Genomic DNA, 12,094 nt, shown 5'->3' on the forward strand with positions numbered 1-12,094 from the left:
GGAGTTTAACTTTTCTAGTTTTATTTTTATCAGAAAGGTTAGAAACCCTTTTTGTTAATGATAAATACTGAAACACTAACAATTTGAGAATATGAACTCTTTAAATGCATTGAAGTAGCTTATGTAGTAACAAAAAGTTTGCTTATTTGTGTATCACTCGGCTGTAGATCCCATCTCTGAATACATACTGACACTGTTCTTCCTTCTGGAGGATGGCTACTTTTGTCCCCCATGGTCCCTGTGTGTGTTGTAAAGTAGCCACCCAAATACACCAAAGTAAGATACATTGTTGTTAATACTTAGGGTACTTGAATGTATTTTTAAGATTTAACTCCTGAATTTATTTTCGATTTAAGCCGAAGCTGCTTGAGAACTGTGAGCTACGGCATGAGCCGCATTTTACATGAGCTTTTTCGATTTTAAGCCCTCACGGGCAGGGCCCTCCTTACCATCTTGTCTTGAATTGTATTGTGACTGTAATGTCTTCCTTATATTGTAAAGCGCTGTGCAAACTATTGGCGCTATATAAATCCTGTATAATAATAGTGTATACTAATGAGCTGTGTCAAGGAAACAAAGCCGAAGAGCTTCCAGATCGTAGTTAAGGGACAGAACAGATAGAATTGAGGGGAATCTGCTACCAAGTAGAGAAATTAGGATTTTGGTCCAGTTAGAAACATTTATTGGTTCTTTTTCGAGCTTGTAGACTGGTGAAAATCCATGAGGAACTCTTGAGATAATTTCAGTAATAACATGGCCAGTGAGTCATGGCACAAGCTAAGATGCAGCCAAATGAAGATCAATGATATGTGCCTCAGTGGGTGCAGAAGAAGGACCCTGGCCTTATCACTGTTTAATGAATAGTTCCCAATGGACCTCAAGCTGCAGGAAGTCAAATATTAAAATGATTAATGTGTTCTTTAAAGGAAGAAAAGTGCTGGGTAATTTAGATGAGGATCATTCGAATGCCGTAAAATGTGTTTATGTGCTCTGAGTTAAAAATTACTATAATGAATAGAGGGATGTTTCTCAGAAAGCATTACATTATCTAGAACAAAAAAATACAGATATGATAATTGAAATCGCTCAATATTTGTGGGTCCACTCACACTGCTGGGTTGCGCTAAAGGCATGATATCTATGCATTCAGGGTACGATATTGCACAACATAATGCATGCATTCTAGGTGCTTTGGTGAATTGTTGCCGTTCATTCTGAATGACACCCCAACACACCTCCCAGGGGCGCGTGTTGTGCTGTAACACGGTACTGCAATACCTTGCGTTGCTGTGTGGTGGAAAAAGGCAATCGAGGCATTACTTTTTCTACTATGCAGCAATGCAACACAGTATTGCAGTACTGTGCATTGCAGCGCAGTCTTGATTTAGGAGCGTGTTATTTTTTTCCACCACGTGGCTACATAGCACATGGCATTGAGTTATTCCGCATTGCAGTGCATGGGACAACTGCAGCGAGGTGCGTTGATGTGCTAGTCAGAATTAAACTCAATGCAATGCACTAGTGCACTTAGAGTGTGCTGCATAACATTGCCCTTCAGTGTGAATGGGCCCTTGAATGTGTGTGTCGTAAAGAATATTTCAATAATATGTATTTGATTGATTTATGTTTTTAACTATTATGTAATACTCTTTAAAATAAAAAACAATTTAGTGTACGAGGTAAAAACAGGAATTCTGTGAAGCATAAACTCCGGGACCAGCAGTACGCTAAATAAAATCCGTAAGCATGAAAGTCTCTAGTTAATGAACAGTATAAAGACCAAATGGACAAAAGTCCCCTTTTGCATCAACGTCCAATCCTACTGACCAATTTACATCTCATCAACTGGATCCTATTTTTTTATGTGTGTGTGTATATATCTATATATATCTATATATATCTATATATATATATATATAGATATATATATCCTACAAGTATATATCCTAAAGCCAACATTTTTATAGTTGTAACTACTGCTATATTTTTTTTTCTTTTTTTGCCATCTGTGTTTCCTTTCACTTCCTGTCCCCTGGACTTGACAAGACGTGAGAGGATATCTTTACAATGTGAAATAAATCCCTCCTTAGAAAATTGTCATGGGTACAAGTATCCCAATTGGATTGTTTCCCCTCCTATTACTGATCTGGGGTCAACTCAAAATTTTAGATTAACCCTCACTTTCCTTCCTGGTGACATTGGTCGTCAGGACAATTCAAGAAAGTGAATCTCTCTAACTGGGTCACAGGCACCAATAAAAAAAACTGACAGCGGTCCTCACCACTCCACAACCACAAGGGTTTTTACTGTATTTGATTTAAAAAAGACATAATATATATTTACAGATAATGTGTGGAGAGATATTACAGCGTGTTTTGAAAGTTGTTGGTTATTAGATTCCAACTACCATAATATTAATACAGATTGGAATCAAATGTCAAACTGGATGCAATGGCCAGAACAATTCCAGTTATGAATATATTTTCTTTCGTGAAAACCCCCCACAATTTTCTCTGAAATAACTTGGAACTGACAAAAGTAATTGTCATCTGTCATTGTTCCATATTTAATCAAATTTAGACTTTCCTTTTTGATTTCATAGAATATTTTAAACAAATAAAAATGTGTGCAAAAATGATGCCAGCTATTATTTTGTTGCGCAACGTTTACAGGCAATCGCTACAATCAAGTGATTTATGTAGCTCTCGATAAGACTTCCTGCCAACAGGTAGTTTGGCTCTTGAGTAAACTGCTCCAGCTGTCTAAGGATTGTAGGTTGCATTCTCCAGACTGAATGCTAGATCAAGGCTCCTGGATCACTTCAGTATAGTCCAATTTTTTTGTTCTTAGCCATTCTTGGGTGCTTTTAGCTGTGTGTTTTTGGGTCATTATTCTGTTGGAGGACCCATGACCTGCAACTGAGACTGAGCTTTTTGCTTGCACAGATTTGCCTTGCTTTGCTGTCTTTTATATTGTATTTATTTTTTCAGTGACCTGAATTTTAGCAAAACATATTTGTGTTATAGACGATCAACGTCTAAATTGTTGTTGCTCTGTACTTGTTAAACATTCCCTTAGTACCCATGCACACATAAGAAACGTGCGTCAAATGTGCGCAATTTGTATGTTCACGAAACACGCAACAAAAGCACAATGCGCTTGTGGAGCCATTACTAGTTAATGGTACCCCAAACACGGCTACTTGATTGTTTTTCAAAGCAGCTGCAGTATTACAAATGTTCTCAGCATGACATTCCAAAATAATTTGATGTTGTAACTCCTGCAACAAGTCTTATTAAAAAAAAACAACTATTTGTATTTTTGTAGAAAATTACCAAAAGGCATGCTCTAAATTTCAAGCTTCATTTGATTATTGGGCCTCTTCTATCATTAACAGTAATAACGAATGTTTCATGGAGTTGAAAGGGCTTGTTTTTTTGAAGAAGTTTGTTGGCAAATCTCCCTGTGAGCAGTTGATATTCTTTTACCCTCCTATGTATAAGAGTGAGAAATGAGGAGTAGTCTTTGTCACCATTGTGTGAGTATTGCAGCTAATGATGAAGCAAGTTGTGAAAAGAGAGGTAGATACTCCCAATCTTTCATGCTCTGGAAGATCTGTACTATCTGTTGCCTGCCTGGCTGTACATACCCCTTTAGAGTAAAGGTGCACATACACCTTAAGGTGGCCATACACTTTACAACCATCGCAAGACCTTAGTCTTGCGATGGTTGTAAAGTAATTTAAAAAAACGTACGATCTGCCCATCTTGGACAGGCAGATCGTACTCTCGATCATCGCAAGCCTGCCCCCCGAGGGGCGGGCTTCCGATGTCCGCAATGCTGAATGGGCAGTGTGCACGTGCGCACACCGGCCCGTTCGACATTTGTCTCCCGAGCACCATTCAAACCAGCCGAAAATCGTACGATTTTCAGCTGGTTTTCTAGCGTGCTCCTTAGACAAAAGACGTGTGACCGTACAGTAGAAACGGTCGCACGTCTTCGTTCACACTGCTCGATTCTCGTACGATCACGGGATTTCCCACGATTCTCGTACGAGAATCGAGCAGTGTATGGGCACCTTTACAATTTATCTGCAGGTTTTCTGTGGTCAGATGGAAAAAGTGCAACAGATTGGCCCAGGTGGAGATTACTCCATTCACACAGTTAAGTGTAGATGGAGGAATCTGTTGCACCTTCTCCATCTGACCACAGAAAATCTGCAGATAAATTGTGAGGTGTGTGGGCAGCTTTAGTCAGACTTGCCTGCTTGATCTGATCACTACGGAACACTTCCAAACTGAGATATGAGGGGAGGGGTTTAGAGATGGATAGATCTGGTAGATGCTGCCATCGCTGCTTATCCCCGAGGTAGACCGTGGTGCTGAGGACAGGTTTATTTAATATGGCCAGTTAAATTGGAAATGAAAGAATATCTCCAGGAATACTTTTTATTAACCTTTGCACTGGGGCTACCCCCGCACTGCAAGGGTTAAGTGCTGGTTTGTGTCTATGGATAAAAATAGCAAAGACATACTCACCCACGGCTCCGAGGCGGCCAGCTGTCACAGCGCTCCCTCCAGCCGTCTCCTCCTCCGTAGCATATTTGAATCTTTCTCAGCGTCCTCAGGTCTATACACTATGTATAGAATGCGATGATTTACAGGACCTTAGACCACTGCAGAGGAGGGGGAGAAACACAAGGAGGACTGGTCTAAGCAGAAGCCTGATCAGAGGTTCGGGTAAGTATAACTTTTTTTTTTTAACCTACACGCAAACGAGCAAATCCCTGCAGTGCGGGGGTAACCCCACTACAAAGATTATTCACAAAAAAATTCCTGGAGTTCTTTAAGTGAAAATTTTAAATAAATACCGACAGGTACGCTTAATATGACAAGAGACAGTGCAAGTCTTTTCTGTCATACATTTTCCTATCTGCCTGTCAGCCCTATTTCTTTCCGTGCACTGAGCTGCACATGGGAGTTACCCCTTCTGAGCTCAGCTAATCAATCGGCCAAAGACTCTGAACCCAGAAGAAGTCGCAACACTGTAGGGTATCTCTATCGGGTAAATCTGCCACAATGTGCTGTTGATGTTCATAGCACATTATGGCAAAAAAAAGCTCCTGGTCCATTTGTAAAAAAAGTACTTCCGCTTATGAGAAGAACTCTGGGCAAATAAATATACTTGCATGCACTGCAAGTGTTAGTTTTTACTTATTTAAGATGTCATCCAGCAGGCATTTCACTGTCACTACAAGTTTGAACTTGTTTGTGAATTGATCAAAAAAACTGATTGTCACTCATCATCTCATCTGTGGCCTGATTAAAGCTAGCCATAGACTAACAGATGTCCGTCTGCTATAATGCCAGGATTTGATGTTTTGTGCAATTTGTCTGATGAGCCTGAAGCAGTACCTGTGTGATTAATGTCTTTCTTCCTTCTTTTCACTGAGAAGAGGGATAAAGTTTATTTAGGTTACAAGCAGACTTTTCTGGTCAAACTGCAAAATCTTGGTAAGCAATAACACGTCCAGCAAAAATTGGATGCGCTATTTACACTTGAACCAGTTAGACAGGTCCTAGTTGCGTGCACCCACAAACAGTCGAAGTGCTTTCCACCAGCTGGAGATATATGCAAAACTGCTTCATTATGCTATAGTAAGAGCTTGCTTTTAGAGACCTAGACAGGTTGTGGTGGTCATGTGTTGTTGACATTACAAGGCATTCTCTCTTTTCATGTGGCCTTTGGCATAAACCATACAAATGGATGAACCATACTATAAGAAATGAAAGCTGTTCTACATGCAAAGTATTTTATCTGCCTCTGTTAATGAGTGTGACACTTTTTAGGGAGTTTGTCCTTGTCAATAATTTAGCAGCAGAAATTACATTTAAGGGGTCAGCAAATATAAATTAGTGTGGTTTACATAAGAGCTTTTATGGAGAGAAATGCATGAAGCTTGTAGGAGGTTAGTAACACTAGGGACAGAATTTGCTTAGTGGATATTGCCACTTGTAAGCCTTCTTGGCCTAATATAGAACAAAAGTTTTATATCAAAGTTTTTAAAATCCTATATCTCAGTTGAAGGTATATGTTCTGTTTGACATTTAATATTTTCTCATACTTTATTCCTTTGTTTTTCTAGGATCCTGCTGGAATTTTTGAACTGGTTGAACTTGTTGGAAATGGCACATATGGGCAAGTCTATAAGGTAAGATGCAAATATTTGAACAGATGAAACTGTAGTTTCACTTTTGCAGTCAAATTTGAGAAAACCCCACTACCCCCATAACTTTGGGTTTCCATTCACACACACAATACCTTAAATTAATACTTCAAAGAAATAGCTTAAAGGTAAGAAATATTTGGGAAGATCCTTCACTGAGCTTCAAAGGGGTACAATACTGTCCTTGGCCCATAGATCCTCCATAGCGTGCACATTCCAGGAACAGGGATACAAGATTGTTTCACGCTGGTATAGAGTCCCGTATATCCTAAACAAAATGAACAGCTCGATCCCCTCAACATGTTGGAGATGTGAACAGGCTCAAGGTACCATGCTACACGTATTTTGGCAGTGCCCTGGCCTTCTTTCATTTTGGATGGGTGTGAGGGAGACGATCAACCGGCTGGTGATCGAGGCCCTACCAGATGACCCGGCGGTATGTTTGTTACATATGACCCCTCTTCTGGTTAAACACTACAAAAAATCCCTGACAAAACATCTGTTAAATGCGGCGAGGTCCTGTATACCTCTGTTGTGGAGACAATCCAGCCCTCCCACGTTGAGACTATGGTTCTCCATTGTTGATGAGATATGGCGTATGGAGGACCTAACTGCATCCATTCATAATACAGAAGAGAGGTTTCGTACAATCTGGAGACCGTGGTCCCATTTCACAACGACCTCTGCATATCTCTCGGTAATGAACCCGAACACCCCTGCCCTACCAGCTGCGCCTTGAGCTTCTAATCCCCATCCCCTCCTTCTCCCCCTCTTCTTCCTTTCCTTCTGACCTCTATGTGTTTTAGACCCTTCTGAAGTTGTCCTGTCCGGGTGATACCCCCCGAACTGGGAACCTGCCCACTCTCTTACACCAGACGTGACTCTTGAAGCTCAACATAGGACTAGCACTAACATACAGAGTGGGAGAGGTGGGCACGTCCCACACAATGATCAGTATTTATAAGTTGTTGTTTGCTTAAATAGCCGATACTTTTCAGTCTCGAGACCATGTTTACAGCATATATCTGATTATAGGTATACATAGACGTAGCATTATTCCAAGCCGACATGTGATATGGATCTCTATGCTGTCCTATGAGACCGCTTATGTTTCAAATGTTAATATGTGCGCTGTAATACGTTCTCTATGCTCGGTATTCATGTATCTTTCTGTTATTTGTTACAATTAACACAGAATTTTTTTAAAAAAAGGTAAGAAATATATTTTTAGTGAAGACCTTTGTGGCAGATTCCAAGCCACTCTGAGCAGTTTGTCCTTCAGTGTGACCCTCTACTTTTAGTTTCAGACTGAGCTTCTTTCCATTACCATACAATGCTTCTAAGTCTGTAACCCTTTGATAGGACTGTGTTTTTAAATGTAGTTTACAACGGATAATGAAATCTGCCAGCACAGTACAGACAGGGTTAATTAAGGCAATTTTTACTTCTCATAGCCCTTTCTTAAAGTGGACCTTTACCCCTTTTGACTACAAATGACTTCAGCATGCAGCTCTGCATGCTGATATGAAATCATCTTACATTTAATAGCTAAACAAACAACATATTTTTATTTTACTTAGAAATGTCTTATTTTCTGCTTCCTGGTCCACTTTGGCACATTGTGTAATTTGGCCCAAGCGTTGCATCCTGGGAAGGTTACATCAGCAGAGCATTGCTGGGAAATCTCATCTGTAATCTCATGAGATTTCAGGGAAAGGCATTTTCCTTTTCGATGTGCATGGTCGAGATGATGATGTGCATGGTCACATGTCCTAGTCACGTGTTCCAGAGTTCCAGGACGTAAAGGGAGATGGAATTTATCTGCCATTAGTTAAAATGCCCACTGTGGGAAGAATGGAGAGGAAAAAAACAATAAGGTATGCAAATAATAAAATCCAGCAATTATCCAGAAGTATATGTGTGTAGATTGTCATTACTAAACATTTCAACATTTCTTAAGGTGCCTTTTTGTTGTTATTTTTAAGATTTGGGTAAAGTTCCCCTTTAACTTTTAATACTGGGGAAGTTAGGTAGGCACTGTAAGGAAGTATAAATCACTTAAAATGTAAGCAGTTTTTAAATATTTTGTTACTTTACGTGAATGAGAACATGTAACAGATATAAAGGTGTTATCCCATTTTGGTGAAAGTGGAACTACACTTTAAGGTTAATTTTGAAGTGACGTTGATCCCCTAACATCTCAAATTTCTTTTAAACATTTTTCTATTATACCTATAAAGCATACATTCTTTGATGGATTATGCAATTTGAGATCTAACAACAACATGTTCATCAAGATAAATGGTAGCTAAATTAGGGGAAATTTCCCCACACTTGTGCTCCAAGAGACACAGCTGGAAATACAAGGTGATTTCCCCAAAGTGAAACGATATCCCCTATTAGACACTTACCAGACAACAAGAATATTTGGATTTTCCGTCACTCTCTGTACCAGTGACAGTGGCCACCCTTCCACACTTTATCCAAAACTGAAAATTGTTTTAGCTTGATTTACAATTTAGTTTAGAGGATTGATCAGTATGGTTACGTCTATAGGTATGAATGTTTATATCTAAAAAAACCCTACACAGCTTTTATACACAGTCAAAGATAAGACTATAGAATACAGGCTTCCAGGTTACAAAGACTTTATATGAATCAAGTAATCGCAAGCAGCTTGTTGTTCAGCTACTGATGTGTTTTTCACACAGTGCTTAATCAGACTTTATTAGAATCAAGTCCCTACAAACAGTGGCATGTTGTAGAGGGCCTTGATTAATTTTCCACATTGTGCTGAACCAGAAGGACCTCATGATTAAGCAGGCGTCAAGGCACTTCACAACATGCTACTATTTGTGATTACTTGATTCTTATAATCTTAGTGACCTGGAAATCTCTCTGCGGTGCTCTTATCTTTTATTGTGGAATCTCAGTGTAGCAGACCAGCAATCAGCACTGGCCTACTGGAATTTAGCACTGACACCTAATCTAGTGTTGTCCTTTCAGTACTACTGCTAGCAGTACACGTTGGTTCCTATGCAAAATAGAGTAGAGTGCGCTTCTCCAGCTCATGATGCAACCATATTGGATTTTATGAATAAGGTTGCCACAAGGGTTGTGGGCTATGAGTGTAGAGGCTGTAAGCGCACTTCTTTGACTTCCCCATAAGAATATTTATCTGACATCCCTGCAGCAGTTGTAGCCTCTGAGCCTTCTGATGCCGATGAACTACAAGAGAAGTCTCGCAAATCCCTTTTGGATGAGCCCACTCATGAAGAAATACCTCAAAATGCCTGAACAATGCCTGCATCCAACAAGATTGTTCAGGTATTTTGACAGCCAGCGGGGCCGACTAGCAGATACTAAAGCTTGGCCCAGTGGGAGACGCCTCCATCCACACAGCTTAGCGTAGATGGAGGAGCCTGTTGCACTTTCCACCTGACCATAGAAAATCTGCAGAAAATCTATAGGTGTATGGCCAGCTTTAGAAGCACTTTCCAAATCTCTCCATTTTTTACTAGCAGGTCCTGCTATGCAGCCTAGCACTGCTGTTATGCTAGTATGCCAAACCTTGGGGGAATTAATTAAACTCATGTCACAGGATCTGCTCTCACTGATCCTTTGGAAATGCAACACTCTGACCCTCAATACTTGCAGTTATGCGGATCTCCAGGTACCTTTTGCACATTTGTGGTGGGAATGTTCCTTGATATAGAAGCTGATTGGTTGCCCAGGGCAACTGCTCGAGATTTTATCTGCTCCAGTTTTGATAAATTCCCCTCTTACTGTATACAGTATAAGCTATGAACTTGTTTTACCTGCCAAAAGTTTTTGTAATTTGTGCAGTGAGGTTACAGTTTTATACATTTCATAATTCTAAACCCAGGAAGAACACTACCACTCCCTGGTTCAGCTTTACTGCTAACTGGATAGAGGTGATGATTCTGATTCATTATCTAGTTGGTAGGTTTAGATGGAAAGGTGCACTAGGAAGCTGCATTGCTAAAACGGGGAATAAGATTGTCACCTGCCTGGCTGTGCAGTGTAGCAGATGTGAGTAAATCACAAAGCTCCACAGAATTGCATATGTTGTGGCATGTAAAACTGTAAAGGAATATGTATTTAGTGGGTTACCTGGAGTCTTCTCCCTCCCCCAAGCTTGAACCTGACAGTAAAAGGAGAGTAGCAGACTGGCTCATCTTTCTCCGATTCTGCTTTTACCTATCAGCGTGCTTGTTAGCACATGAACAATGTAGCACAACTGGCTCCTCGTGTTGCTTCTCCTTCTCTGTCTGAGCTCTGCTGTACAATGACTGTAAGAGGCTGATACCAAGTCAAATTCAGGTACTTGCTCTGCCTGCAGTTAAATACATTTAAAGCAGAACTCCAGGCAAATATTTTATTAACCCTTGCAGTGGGGGCTACCCCCTACACTGCTAGGGTTAAGTGCTAATTTTCACTTTGGGTCAAAAAGCAAAGTTATACTCACCCGATCCTCCAAACTAACTTGCTATTAGACTGGTTCCTGCAGGCATTCACCCCCTCCACTGCAGTGGTCTAAGGTCCCTGAGTCATCACATTCTATACACAGTGTACAGGATATGAGGACAGAGAGAGAAGGCAGCTGTTTCTGAGGCTTGGGTGAGAATAACTTTATTTTTCACCCGAGGCAAAAATTAGCACTTAACCCTTGCATTGTGGGGGGTCATTTTTTACCTGGAGTTCTTTTAATGATGCATTCATGATTTCAGAGCTACAGTAGTCTTTTATATCTGTATGGAGTTCAATGTTTTTTGGTCATGTGAACACTTTTTACAATATGAAAGTTAATCTAAGTGTGTGAATTCTAATAGAGAATAACAAAATTTTAACATTCATGGAGTTGGGACAGACCCGAAGCATGTTAGTTAAATGGCCCTGATCACATCTGTCAGGGGGTTCCTCATTTTCTAGGTAAAACAAACATTGCAATTTGTTTTTGTTTTGCTCTCACAATGAGCTTGGAATTTACTGGTGTATTTCCTGTGAGTTAAAGAATCCGAGCAGGGTGCTTTTTCCTGGATTTCCCTTTCAAAGGCAAGTTGAAACTTTAACATAGTTTCTTGGCACCGAAGCAGTTTGAATTCCTGTGTAGAACATGTTTGTAGCTATTCCTATTGTTTCCTCATAGCTAAATATGAGTGTTAAGTAAATACCTCCCTGCCTTACCAGTGATACTCTCTGTATCTTACATTTGTTGGCTGAGATACAGTAATTTAACTTAATTTCATCATTGGGACAGATCATCTCCAGACCAGATTGCTTCCAGATCCAAAATGCATTCTTATGTATCCTTATGCTATTTCTGGCCTCTGTTCACACCAGCGCAGCCCGTTTCAGACCAGACTGGAAGAATACTGCAATTCTCATTTTGTCTGGTCCAAAATGCACTGGAAACGCATCAAAAAAGCATGCAAAAGCACTGGAACGCACCTGAAAGCCCATTTTAAGCTAAAGAAAAGCAAATAGATCAATATTTATAAATAAAGCAAACAAATAGCTCTGGGAACTAGGCAAAATCGCTGTAAAAATGCGGCGAAACGCAATGCAACTGCCTTCCAGATCTGGTCCATAAAATGTTGTGAACCTGCCGTGGTAGCACCTTCCACAACCACTATTAAAGTAGAACTCCAGGCAGATATAAATTCTATACATTAATACAGAACAATATTTATAAATGCAGCAGTAAATGTATTTTTTAGATGCAGAGGGTATAAGTACCTGAATGTGACTTTGTATCAGACTCTTCCAATTCCCTACAAAGCAGAGCTTAGACTCGGAGAGGGAGACGCAGTACAAGGAGAGAATCAGATGTGCCGACAGGTGGAG

The 12,094-nt window shown here is 40.1% G+C and overlaps 1 protein-coding gene across 4 annotated transcripts in view; it reads left to right on the forward strand.

The window, feature by feature from the left end:
- TNIK (TRAF2 and NCK interacting kinase) overlaps window positions 1–12,094 on the forward strand; it is a 239,650-nt gene that overhangs the window by 45,061 nt on the left and 182,495 nt on the right. For all 4 annotated transcript variants that reach the window (XM_018553778.1, XM_018553779.1, XM_018553780.1 and 1 more), the window contains exon 2: window positions 6,146–6,211. In XM_018553778.1, the coding sequence (XP_018409280.1) occupies window positions 6,146–6,211 (66 nt within the window). The remainder of the gene's footprint in view (window positions 1–6,145; window positions 6,212–12,094) is intronic.

Source organism: Nanorana parkeri, unplaced genomic scaffold, assembly GCF_000935625.1.
Source record: "Nanorana parkeri isolate BGI_ZX_2015 unplaced genomic scaffold, ASM93562v1 scaffold129, whole genome shotgun sequence".
In the NCBI taxonomy this organism is placed as follows: Eukaryota; Metazoa; Chordata; class Amphibia; order Anura; family Dicroglossidae; genus Nanorana; species Nanorana parkeri.